The sequence below is a fragment of the Oryza sativa genome, chromosome 4 (assembly GCF_034140825.1).
Source record: "Oryza sativa Japonica Group chromosome 4, ASM3414082v1".
Taxonomy (NCBI): domain Eukaryota; kingdom Viridiplantae; phylum Streptophyta; class Magnoliopsida; order Poales; family Poaceae; genus Oryza; species Oryza sativa.
This window is the reverse complement of record NC_089038.1, coordinates 19,055,257-19,068,868: the sequence shown is the minus strand read 5'-3', so window position 1 is coordinate 19,068,868 and position 13,612 is coordinate 19,055,257. Positions and strand designations below refer to the sequence as shown.

Below are 13,612 nucleotides of genomic sequence, written 5' to 3'. Positions count from 1 at the left end.
GCGCATAAAAACTGAATCAACCGAAAGCAACAAAAGAGAAAAATAATATGCGGTGTTGTAACATTATTTGCAATGGTAGTGTAAGGAGAATTTTTCTGTTGCCGTTCCCGCCATCAGAACCGCTACCATTGCACTCCCGTTCTCGCCAACAATAGTTCTCATGAAGAGAAAGTAGTCGATGTAGTCGTTCACTGGAACCAGCGAGCAGTCGCATGATGTGCTCCAAAAACCTAATCCGCCGCCTCCTCTCAGTGCAATATCAAGGAGACAAGGGTTCCCGAGGCCTGCTTTCCTAGTGCTGTGCATACACTCATGGGGATAGGAAGACCTAGCAACGGCATTAGTTTGATTCAAAGGTTTTGGCGTATCCCTCGTGGTGAGTAAACATGATGAGTAATCAGTCCATTTTATAGGATTACTCAAGAATATGAGGAATAGTCAAAGAGAGGGAAAACAATGGACAATTGATTACTCGCGTAACAATCATCCATTTCTCTCCTACTCTAATTGAGTAACAACCGAAGGCGAAGGGCAATGGTCACTTCGTTTATGTCAACAGTAGTTGTGCAATGTAAACCCCATCGTTTACTTCAAAACCAACTGCGTAACTTAAGCTATCCATATACTAGCCGTGCAAAGCAATTATGCATTGATAACGACTTCAGTAATATGTCTGATAGTGTTACTGTATCTTGATATTTATTGGAGATATTGCTATTTAGTGGTAAGAATAGATGCATATAGCAATTATGCATACTGCTTGGGGTTCAGATTTTTTTTTTTGTGAACTTTAGTTCCTGTACAGTTGAGTTCTGCATTTGAGTATGTCATCATATGAGTTGAGTTTCTTTTAATCTAAATCGTAGTACAATATCCATATGAATTTGACAGAACAGTGCATATATTGTTTTTTGCATGATGATGACTTTCTTAACGATAATTAACTGGAAGTTTTTCTTTCGATTTATTGTCTATTTATGTTCTTTAAGATTAATCCCTTGAATTATTATGTTTCACTGTGCTACATATAAATATAAGTGGTCAATCTTACATACCACTAAAGGTTTCAAAAGAAAAAAAAAATGTGACTACCTCTTCATCCTAAGACATTAGGCCCTGTTGGGGCAGCTCCTGATATTAAAGTTTCTCCCAAAATCTCCAGCTCCCCAAACGGTCCAGATTTCAGAATTTATAGTTATAGAATCCAATAAATAAACTAGAAACAATCCAATAAATAAACTAGAAACTAGATTTTCACTAGCTAAAAATTGAATATCATGCTAAAAATTTGTTACACACCCAAAAGCACAGAAATATTAATGCCACGTCTCATTTTTATATAAGAGTCCATGTCATATAATTAATTTTTGCATTCAAAATCAACGTAGAATACATTACACAGTTTACTTACATTAATCTTTTGTAAGTATTCTGAGCCATGCAGTGAAAATTTCTTTTATACGACATGGTGATTACTGAAAATTGTGACATAACTTTTAGGTAATGGAATTTGAGTTTTTGTGGCATCTGCAACAAAACAACAAATGTTTTTAGTTGTTGTGCTGAGTCATCATCCTGTCACATGTTCAACTCTTCTCCAAACCAAGCTAAAAAACAATACTCCAAAGCTCAACTATTTTTTAACAATCCTATCGTGACATGGTCGATGAAGAAGCTTTGCAATGGAAACTTCTAGAATTATTTTGTACAAGTTAGTTGGTGAAGCGTATACATACAAAAAAAAAAGCACAAAATGATGCATATTTGTATGACTTTCTTTTTCATTTTGTCAGAGGCAAGCTGAAAAGTTCTAGCCAGGAACAAACATCAGAAGTTAAGAAGAAAATTCTAGGGACAAATGTGCCCTACTACTATGAAAAAGCAGATGAAAGGATAGGAACAGATCAGAAAGGAAAGCCTAATATCCACAAAAACATAGAATATTATCAATCGTTTAAGAGAAATGAAGTAATATATCTGACAATTTACTATACCTTAAGATTTATCAGAGATGGTGCTATTTAGTGATAAGAATAATAGCATAAACGATGCAGTCATGCATGTCGGCTTGGATTTTAGGATTTTTTTCTGTGTTTGTGAAATTTAGTTTCCACACTATTTGATTTTGCATCTGAGATTGGCATGAAAAATACATGTTGAGTTTTTTTCATCTAAGTTGCTGTCAATCTCCATTTGAATTCGACATTACAATATATATGATAATTGTTCTACATGATGTTGAATAAATTGGAAACTTCTTTGAACTAATATTTTCTAGTTATATGTTCCTCAAGCAAGTCATTCATATACTATCATGGTTCATTATGTTTCATATTAAAAACATAAAAATACTACAAATATACAAAATCAACTGAATTGTATAGACATTCAATTATTCTCTGACTTTGCATTTGTACATAATTGGTCTTACATACTGACTTATCAAGGTCGATCCTGAGCTCCTTTAATTTGTAATGCAGGGATGCAAGATTCATGTTAGAACTGGTTACCAGTTCAATTTTCTACATTCCCTATTTAAACTCACACATTATGAATCAAAAGCATGAGATTGAGCATTATTAATTGTAACAATTATTTAACATGGCCGATATAAGCATCTTCTGAATAGAAAGTTGTTGAACCATACTCCCGATGCATGACACACTATCGACGGTTGAACCTGAAAAAAAAAAAGAACAGGTTGCATGACATCTCTTCATATTAAAGCTCTCATCATAGAAAAGAGACAGACAGATGAACCTCCACCGGAAGCAATGCATACATACCAACTTGAAAAAAATAAATAAAGAGAAAGATGAACTCCAGGTAGCAAAAAATAAAAAATATTCCCTCCTCCTCCCCTGCCACAGCTAACACCACTCAACAACATAAAAGAAAGAGGACAGAGGAATTGAAAAGGACTAGCTAAGCTAGGGCAAGTTGGGAGGAGGAGAGACTACTTCAGGCTTTGGCTAATATATGGCATCACATGATTGGATGTCATGGTTTTTATTCCTCATCTTGTGAAGCGTCAGAGAAGTTTAATAGTATAGCTAACTAATAGCTATTATCTCATGTTATAGCTAACATATACAGTAGATTAATTAACTTATAAGGTTGGCTCAATTTAATTTTTCTCTCATCTTTCTTTCTCACTACGAATTTAGCGTAAATATCTTAAAACATGTGTATAGTTAGTTCTATCATGAAAACCAACTCTCGTCACTTTTCTTTATCTCTCTTTCATATAAGTTTATAGTTATCGTATATCTCACTATATATAATCCTGCATATGCTACCTCAGCAGCTAGCAAATTAAGGAGAGAATAGTTAAACAGCCATAGGGCAGGTCAGCTCCAAGCTAGGGGCGCTGATCGAGCAGCTGGTGGTGGCCACGTTCCGGCGCGTGCTGGCACGGGCACCTCACGCGGCGGCGCGAGCGCTGCCACGCAGCTGTGCTGTCCAAGCTCGCCGTCGAGATTGGCTAGGATTTCGATGGTTTGTTAGAGAATAAAATATGATTAATATTTTATGTGTGACTTGTCATTTTAATTTTTTTTTATATTTTTTTCAAATAAAACGGACGGTCAAACGTTGAATAGAAAATTAGGGTTTGTCGTTTTTTTAATGGAGAGATTACGTCACTTCACCGGCCAGTTTGTTTTAATTTACTGCCAGAATGTATGCGGTACGGTGGCTGCTGTTGCATTGCATCAGGTTAGGAGATTTCATCAGGAAGATAACATATAAGTATATCGTCAGCACTCAGCAAATGGCAAAGTTGCAGCCGTTGTGCTGACCGCGGCCTTCGTTCGACTCTATTCTCGACTGCGTTCACCCAACTTAGCGAGTGTTATCTAGGGGTATAAAGTTTTGGCGTGTCACATTGGGTATTATATAGGGTGTCGTATGGGGTGTTTGGGCGCTAATAAAAAAACTAATTACGGAATCCGTCGGTAAACCGCGAGACGAATTTATTAAGCCTAATTAATCCGTCATTAGCAAATATTTACTGTAGCACCACATTGTCAAATCATGGAGCAATAGGCTTAAAAGATTCGTCTCGCAAATTAGTCGCACTATGTGCAATTAGTTAGCATATATTTAATACTTCATGTAGGTGTTCAAACGTTCGATGCGATATGGTGTAAAATTTTAGTGTGGGATCTAAACACCCCCTTAATAAAATTCACACTGGGGTTTTCCCCATGCCTCTTCATCTAATATCTGTGAAATGGCATCCATTGGTTACCGTGCTCAAGTAGCATCACTGAAAAAAAAATTCACTTGCCGATCCTTATAAAAATACGTGTCAAAATTTGACCTATAGAGGATGGGCCCTCGTGTAGGAGCAGGGGCCTAGGTTTGTGGCTTTACTCAACCGGTTTGGTTAAAAGTTTATTCTTCTTAACAAAAAGCCATGGGGTGGTCATTTCTCCGTTGGTCGAGTTTATTTCTCTAGCAAATTTTAAAATTGTGCATACACCATATGGCAAGATGTAGTAAGTGTGCTGCCTGCGGCCCATACTCAAATCTCCATAACACTCTTACTCTCAATAAAATTATCGTTAGGTTTCTCCTTTTGTACGGGTCTTTTCAAGTAAATTTCACAAAATTGTAGATTCTTTAACCAAACTATCACAAATATATATAGAGAGAGAGAGAAAGATCGAAGATATTGTATCATAAAACTATAGACTTGGTATTAAATTTATTAGAAAACTACGTATTTAAGATGTCTCTGTCGATGGGGAATACCCTAGACCGGATGAATAGGGTATTAGGGTACGTTGGTATGAGGATCTACACGATACGACCTCAAGCAAACAAGAAGACAAGGATTATACTGGTTTAAGCCCCTCGTAAGGTAATAGCCCTAATCCAGTTTATATGAGATTAATATGGAAAGACCATAGATTACAATAGAGAACTGGCGATTCCGAGATTACCGGCGAGATCCCTTGTCGAGATGGTTTCGACGAGATCTCCCGGCGGGTAGGTTTCACGTCCTCTTGTAGGCTATGGTGGTTGTGTTGGCACTATGATTCGATCCCCCAACCCCTTAGGAGGTGTGCCTTTTATACCGTGAATCACCTCAGTTTCCAAGTAGAACTCGGAAACTATGGACCCGTACGATATAATATAAACCTAAACCTAATCCTCTCCGAGAAGGACTATGATATTCACTTGTCTGTGAATATAATTTCCACAATATCTTGTTAATTTCCTTATCATATATGAAAATCATATCATACGCACGAAGGTATACCGTATCCGTATATTCCATAAGTCATATGATAGGAGGTATGCCTTATCCGTAACCATGACAGTATCAGAGAACTACAGATTAAGCATTAACTTTATAAAAAAATTATATTATTTTAAAGCTAAGTATCAGAAAACTACTGACCCTAGAGTATAAAACTCTATCACTACTTCTATGTTGGAGCTATAAACGGTGTAACTTTACAAACTAAACCTGTAGTTTTATTATAACTTTAATATTAAATTTGTAGTTTTATAATACCTCATCTTAATTAAATATGTATTTCCGTGGTAAATTACTACTAAATGTTTAGTACAACACTTTAAACTTATTTTTTTGATAATTTAATTCAAGTATCCGTTAATTTTACGAAATTTATTTTCTCTCTCTCTCGATCATCAGCAAGATAGTAAGGCATGTTTTGTGCATGCAGATTCATGCTGAGCTTGATCTGACAAGAGAACCATCGAATACAGTATACTCGTAGTCGCATCAGATGTTCACATCAGTGATGGCGAGTTAAAGGTTTTGGATGTGTCTGCAGGCTGCAGCTCTGCATGCGTATGATTAACTGAACATTTAAGTATTTGACAGGCTCAAACCATGCCACCAATGTGTTCAGGTAATGGTCCGACGTGTGATCAGTTCCGGCCTGGCCAGACATGCACACATATGATGCCCTTTATTTCTTTTTCAGATGAAAGGCATGGAAAGGTTTCTCTCCAGGATATTGCCGGGTAGAATGTAGCATTTGCTTAGAGTCATTAGAAAATAAAGAAAAGTTTAATCCTTAACAGTCTAGGGATGAAATATGGATGTGCTCTCAAATTAAGTTCAGCTCTTAATGCATGTGCTCGAGTCGCACCTTCAAAATACATGATTAAAAAAATAGAGGAAAGAACACAAAATTATAACACAGAAATGATCATTCGATTAGACCATGGAAAAATACAGGAATTATATGAGAGATACTCTAAGGGGATTGTCCCAGAGATTTGAGCTCTTATTATTTTTCTCCAAAATCTCTATATAATTGTCTATTTCATAGGAATTTCAAACAAAATGATAGAATTCAATCATTTGTTTCAAATATTTATATATGATTTTTTCTATAGGATTAAAATCATCCAAACTCCCTATGCCTTTCCTTTTCCTGCAAATTAAAGGGACCATTATGGAAACCAAATCGATTTCTAGGTTTTCCAGCTGAAAATAATTGGTTTTCTCTACTTCCATCACATCTATAAGATTAATCTGCATAGTCATGTAAATGTGAATCTTTTCTAAAATTCGTATCCTTGGCACTTGTTTGTGCACATGCCCGCTCAACACAGCGGCAGTATGATAACCAAGACACATACGCATATCAGACAAAAAAAAACAGTCTATCCGTACTAAAACAGATAAACAGACCACTCAAGTCTGAAACGAACATTTCCTAAAGATTCAGAAATTCTAGTTCTTTGTTTACTCCTAGCTTCCTTTCATTTCACTGTTCTGTCACAAATCACAGGAAACAAAATACTCATCGCCATTAACAGGAAAATATTTCTACAGTTTCCTTTGCCTACAGATTTCTATTTGCAAGTGTTCACTGTTCAGCATACAAGTTAAAGGGCATGGTGGAGCTACAGATTACGCCAGCTATGTACAACACATACATAGGTTCCCAATGTTTGTAGCCGTTAGATCAGAAAGTAATTAGGTCATCGTTTCCTAGACCGCTGCTTGACATCAAACTAGTTGTCTTCGTCGAGCTCATCATCAATATCATCAAGAATTGACTGGTTAATCTTCTTTCTTGATACCCTTCTGTGCTTTTTGAGTTGAAGACGAGGCTCTGCTTGCTTTACACCCATGACACCTGTTTTGTATCTGAAGCAAGACGTATATGTTTTCATTGTTAGGAACTTAGGATAGCAAGATTTAGCATATCAATATCCCATCTTAAATAGAAACTGTGACACAAGATCAATATCAAGGTGAAAAATCGTATGCGAGTTATGTGATTTTTTTTCTTTTTCAGTTAAGGCCAGTACAGATCAATATATTTTCTCACAAAGTATAGATTGTGGATTTGTGGAGCACCGTCACTCTTGCATAGGTGGAGCTAGCTAGGTGGCACTGTGGTCCATGAAACATATTATGATTTGACTCAAGGTTATAACTATAGTATATATATTGCCTAACATCATAAAAAGTTACATATGGACCACCATTTGATCTGGCTCATTACATCTAGATGGACCACCTTTGCTCTAAATCCAAGCTACGCCACTCTTGGTGGACATAGAATTTGAAAACCATGGCTTAAAGAACATAAACATTGTCATTGGTGTAAAAAGTAAATTTAGCTTCATAAGTCATCAAACCTAACACCGTACTAGTGCAAGAGAAGGCATGAAACATCCATCACGAAAAATAATTAAGAAATAAATACATCTTGATAGCATACCTGACATCACCCTCTCTTTTTGTTCCAAATGTTCTTAACTGGAATGATTCTCTGATTTTGATTTCATCAAGCAACTGTAGATAGTATGGATACCTTTCCCAGTCACCTTTCACAACACATCCACGCTCACCAAGGTGAACACAGTCATTAAATAAACATTTTGAGGGCTCATTCTCTGCAAGCATCTTTCTTATCTGGATAGCCAAATGAACATAATAAGCAATCAAATGACATAACAAACAAAAGATATGGCCTTAAAAGCACATTGTGCAAGCACAGAAGCTAAAATGAAGATCATCTAAAAAGGAAAGCATTCTGTAAAGCATATATCACGACACATAAATAGAATAACATACCTCTGGAAATGTTTCTGCAAGACCCTTCTTGGTCACTTTCATCAGGCTAGGCTGGTTAAATCCTGGAGTATCAGCAAGAAAACCTCCACCAGCTATAGGAAGCAATGAAACATGACGTGTTGTGTGCTTTCCTTTGCCGCTTTTCTTCGACACGGTACCGACCCGTTGTTCACCAAACCATTTACTATTCTGAAAGCGATGTGCGCAAGAAAGAGACTTCAGTGTCCACATCAAGAAAGGATTTGACACTGTTAGATTTTACAGGAACAAACTTGCGTCATTTTATAACAATGATAGGAGAAGAAGATGCCAAATCTAACTGACGTATGATTTCTAAGGTGTCGAGAATTTCTAGGATGTTCATATCAAGTGTGGGTTACGTTACATCATTCTGATTCTTTGCACGATTAGTGCCTCTCCAAGCCAAACTTAACAAATAATGTGTGAATCCCTAACATTATTGTCAGCATTTAACTATTAAGAATGACTAATCGATCACTCTGTAGTAGGGAGCACATGGTTTTTTTTTATTAGCCATGCAACATGGATGGTAAAGTGCATGTCCCAAAATGCAATATACTATCTATTACTTTTAGTTCTAAATTTATGTGTTTTACTCCAATCCAAGATTCAGAATTTCTTTCAAGAATCATCTTCATTACAACAAGACTAAGAAGGTAAATCGATAGCAAATATTAACTGGTTATATTTGTCAACAGCTTGTCCACTTGTTGCACTCAATCTTTCAGTTTGCTGCAAACCATCTTCGTTTTTGTTGCAATGAAGTTTTAGCTTTGCTTCATGAAACATGGCTATATGGGAATGACAGTACTGGGCATATATATATATAAATCGGTTCCGACTGTTGCAGTAGGAATTTTCTTTAGTGCATATCATAACTTCTTTTATTGCTGGAACTATGTTTTGTTGCAATAGCATATTCACCTCTTTATGTGGGAGAGCCCTTTTTTTTTTCTTATTGCAACTAATATGCTATTTGTTGTGGAAGAAATTTCCTTATTTTCTTAGCCTATATGATTTGTTGTTATCATTGTCCCTACATATATTTGTCACAATTGTATATTTGGTTTACTTGTATGGCACATAAAAAGGAGTAGAAAGATAAGGGGAACCTTCTCTGTGATAACATGAAAAAAAAATCATATGTAAACATGCCAGGCCCACCAAAAAAAATCCATCATAATAGTGGAGGCAGAAATATCAATGTTAGACCCATCAGAAAATGTTGAAAACTTGTAGCAGTTATTCGCCCATAAGAAACCTATTACTGAAAGCATGTGCAAAAGGAAGCTCATAAGAAATAACACGAAATTTTAATTGATGAAATATGCAGCAAGTTGCTTTCGTTTTTGCACGAAAAGAAGGCTACAGCTTGCAATTCTATTAACAGAAAGTGCATACTCGTTTTCTCTGCGACACATGTGCACCATAGATAACCTATGATGACACTACATTTGCAAGTCAAAATTAGCCCTCAATTCTTAATAAGATGCAAAGTTTAATAAAATTCATAATCCAATAGGCAGGATCTTGTGGGTAGCTAAAATCCATTAAATGCAGTCCGAGGAGCTCATCACTAATTCGTTACCCAACAAAGAGCAAAGAAACAATCACTAAAAATGTAAAAGGTCAGAGTGGAAGGGTAATTGTTGAAATAATTGAAGCAGGTAAAGGAAATGAATGACATAATAGCTACCTGCTCAACTAGTTTATGTATGGGATCTTCTTCTGAGATGTTCTGGTTGCTTCTCAAAGCATTGATCAGACTGGACTTTCCAACACCGCTTGGACCAACAATTACAGTTGTCTGTCCTTCCAATGTTTCTTCAAGAGCGGATAATCCTGATTTCTGATCAACACTTAAAAATAGTGGATCGTATCCCCAACTCTTCATCCTATCTCTCCAGTATGATATGGTCTGCATACAGATTAATATAAGTAATGATCTGAACTATGTAAATATGAAGTGAGGAAAAACATGAGACAGCACACAATAAATGGACTATCCTGTAAAAAACAAGTGGAACTATGATTCCATCATGATGATTTAAAAAATAATGGAGAAAATTATATAATGTTTAAGTAAAAAAGATGTACTCATGTACAGGCATCTGAGTGTTTTAGTAAACATACCAGCATCAAACTTAGCGCCCATTGTTAGCATTTACCATTATCAGCTAAACACAAAGAACATAAACACTATTGTTTGGTGAATCGAAAGGAACATGGTCCCCAGGATGTCTAGATTAATGTGTACATGTTGGATGAATCAGGGAATCAATATTATGTCCCAACCATGCTTACTATTGGCCTGTTTGGTCTTTTACTCAAAAAGGTTCCCGTAGTGGCACATTTGCATAACAAAGTATTTAGTTGAAAGTCACACGACATCCATCTGATACAGCTAAAATAACATTTCTTTCATTCAACATGAGAACACCAGAGCAACAGAAAAAGGTGGTTGCTGTTCCTGATATACTTTTGTCCCTTCAATTTTTCTTAGAGAAATGAATGTCCAATTCTGATAAAAAGGAAGTTGAACCAGTGATATGTATGCTATTGTGCTGAGCATATTAGTCCCACTGGCTCAGTGAGTCAGTGCAACCATCTTCAATCTTCCTAAGAAGTAAACGCACCAGGCGCCAGGGACAACACCCAATGTCCTATTGAAACTGAAATAAGTTCTTCCTCTACATTTTCAAGACACCTAATGCCCTATTGAAAATAAGTTCTTCCTCTACATTTTCAAGGGCAGCGGTGATCCCAAAACGGGGCACGGTGGGCTCAAGCCCCTCCTACAGTTGGTCAATCGAGCATATAATATATATTTCAATTGTAGACATGTTTATGCTTGCTAGAGAGAAGGAAAGGTAAACAATGAAAACATAATTTGGTTCTCTAATTTTTTTAACAACTACTACCTCTGTTTCAGGTTATAAGATTCATTAACATATATATAAATGTGGACAATGCTAGAAAGTCTTATAATATGAAACGGAGGAAGTACTATATATTCCCATGTATACTTATATTAGTTTACCTCGTTCCATTGGCAACCCCCTAAAATTTGGTCCTACGTTCCCCACTGTTCAGGGGGAAAACATTTCATTTGTCTCTTATATATTGACGATGTCATGGCAAATTACGAAATGAGCATCAGTACATCATAATCCGTAGTTCAATCACCAATGCAATGAAGAATGAACTATACAGCGCAACAAAGAGGTAACAATTTAGTAAGCAATTGAAATCGAAGAAGCAATTGTTGGCTACCTTGTCGTCCACAAGCTCGACCTTGTTGAAGACGAGCACGAAAGGTATCCCGGTGGACTCGGCGTCGACGAGGAACCTGGTGAGCGTAGCGGGCTCGGGCTGGGGCTGGTCGAGGGCGAAGAGGAGGACGAGGCGGTCGACGTTGGCGACGGGCGGGTCGGCCACCTCGGCGCGGCGCTCGAAGACGCCCTCGATCACCCCGCGGCCGCCGGCCCAGTCGACGGCCCCGATGAGCACCCTGTCCCCGACGAGGACGCGGCGGCGGATCTTCTTGAGGAGGGCGCGCACCACGCACAGCAGGTCCCCGCCCGGGCGCGCCCCCTCCACCCCGCGCGGCGCGGCGCCGACGATCACCCGCATGAAGTTGGCCTGCGACGCCGCCACCAGCCCCGTCGCCTGGTCCGGGAGCAGCTCGTCCGGGGATGACGGCGGCGGGGGGAGGGGCGCCGCCGCCGCCGCGGGGAGCAGCCGCAGGTGGAGGGGGCCGTGGTGGGAGGAAGCGCGGCGTGGCAGGAGGACGCGCGGGAGGAGGAGGGGGAGGTGGGGCAGCGTGGCCGCGGCGGCGGCGGTGGCGGGGGAGGGGGAGGGGAGGAGCGGCATTTCGCGGCGGCGCGGCGGGGGGTTTTTGGGTGAGGCGCGGCGCGCACCGCACGCACGCACGCGACGCCGGGGGGCGGATTTTTCTGGTGACGCGGGGGGTTTCGCGGGGGGTCGAGGATTTTCGCGTGATTTCGCGTGGAATTCTCGCGGTGTGCGGTGTGCGGATGCCGTGGGGTAAGGCTGGCTGACAACCGTGGTTTACCAAACATTTCGAAGTAGGTTACCGTCGCCCAGCGGTTCGACGGTTATCGTAATAACCACGTGATTACTGTAAGTTATACCGTAGTTTCAAAAACTGAAAATATTATTGTATATTTTATAAACCCTGGCTGATACGGACCATGATATCGGGGTGCAGGGTGTATCATTGATGGGGCGGAGCTACAACTAGCAGGATTTACAGGAACGTTACTAGACCGAAAGCTATCTTTGCGATGGAGCATAATAAAGCTCCTAAACCAGATGGTTTCCCAGCTGAATTTTACCAAAAATTTTGGGATGTTATTAAGCATGACCTGATGAACCTTTTTAATGTATTCCATACTGGTAGCCTCCCAATTTTCGGACTAAATTTTGGGGTACTTACTCTAGTTCCAAAAGTTAAAGAAGCAAATCAAATCCAACAATACAGACTCATATGCTTCTTAAATGTCAGCTATAAAATATTCACTAAGGTGGCTACAAACCGAATTGGCTCGGTTGCTGACTATTTAGTGAACCCGACCCAAACAGCTTTCATGCGTGGACGAAATATTTTAGATGAAGTCGTCATTATACATGAAACAGTTCATGAAATACATAGGAAGAAGTTGAGTGGGGTGATATTCAAAATTGACTTCGAAAAGGCGTATGACAAGGTTAAATGGCCTTTTCTGCTACAAACTCTGCGTATGAAAGGTTTTTCGCCCAAGTGGATATCTTGGATTGAGTCTTTCATTTCCGAGGGAAGCGTGGCAGTCAAAGTCAATGATGACGTCGGGCCTTTTTTCAGACTAAAAAGGGCCTTCGGCAAGGAGACCCTCTCTCCCCAATCCTATTCAACTTTATCGCTGATATGCTAGCCACATTGATAAACAGAGCCAAAACACAAGGGCAAATTGATGGAGTCATACCACATTTGATTGACGGGGGACTCTCCATTCTACAATATGCCGATGACACGGTGATGTTTATGAATCATGACCTTGAAAAAGCTCATAACATAAAATCAGTGCTTCTAGCTTTCGAGCAGTTGTTGGGCCTTAAGATCAATTTTCATAAAAGTGAACTATATTGTTTTGGTGAAGCACTTGATTATAGTGATCAATACAACCAGCTCTTTGGCTGCCAGGTCGGCAACTTCCCATTCTGTTATCTGGGCATTCCGATCCATTATAGGAAGTTGAGAAATACGGAATGGAAAGAAGTGGTCGAGAGATTTGAGAAGAAATTGAGTAGCTGGAAAGGAAAACTTCTTTCGTTGGGAGGACGACTTACTTTGATTAACTCAGTACTTAGCAGTCTCCCAATGTATATGATGTCATTCCTTGCAATTCCTAGTGAGGTACTTAAAAAACTTGATTACCTTCGATCTAGGTTTTATTGGCAAGGGGATGGACATAAGAAGAAATACCGGCTTGCTAAGTGGGACATTATTTGTCG

General features: G+C 38.9%; 1 protein-coding gene across 2 annotated transcripts; it reads right to left on the bottom strand.

Moving 5' to 3' along the window:
• Positions 1-6,709: 6,709 nt before the first annotated feature.
• On the bottom strand, positions 6,710-12,064 carry LOC4335637 (small ribosomal subunit biogenesis GTPase RsgA 1, mitochondrial). 2 transcript variants are annotated; one of them, XM_066309961.1, is made up of 5 exons: positions 11,372-12,064; positions 9,795-10,016; positions 8,078-8,293; positions 7,722-7,915; positions 6,710-7,141 (listed from the first exon to the last, which is right to left on the bottom strand). In XM_066309961.1, the coding sequence occupies exons 1-5, from the start codon at positions 11,969-11,971 to the stop codon at positions 7,006-7,008; spliced, it is 1,368 nt and encodes a 455-aa protein (XP_066166058.1). In that variant the 5' UTR covers positions 11,972-12,064; the 3' UTR covers positions 6,710-7,005. The 2 variants fall into 2 exon arrangements, with proteins under 2 accessions (XP_066166058.1, XP_015634817.2); XM_015779331.3 differs by having other exon boundaries at positions 8,078-8,266.
• Between the last annotated feature and the right edge of the window lie 1,548 nt (positions 12,065-13,612).

Excerpts from the sequence above, each read along its gene's own strand:
- LOC4335637 (XM_066309961.1), bottom strand. The coding sequence starts at position 11,971 with ATGCCGCTCCTCCCCTCCCCCTCCCCCGCCACCGCCGCCGCCGCGGCC. Across the intron at positions 7,916-8,077 it reads TTGCAGAAACATTTCCAGAG|ATAAGAAAGATGCTTGCAGA; the intron begins GTATGTTATTCT and ends TTGGCTATCCAG. Across the intron at positions 7,142-7,721 it reads AAAAGAGAGGGTGATGTCAG|ATACAAAACAGGTGTCATGG; the intron begins GTATGCTATCAA and ends GTCTTGCTTCAG.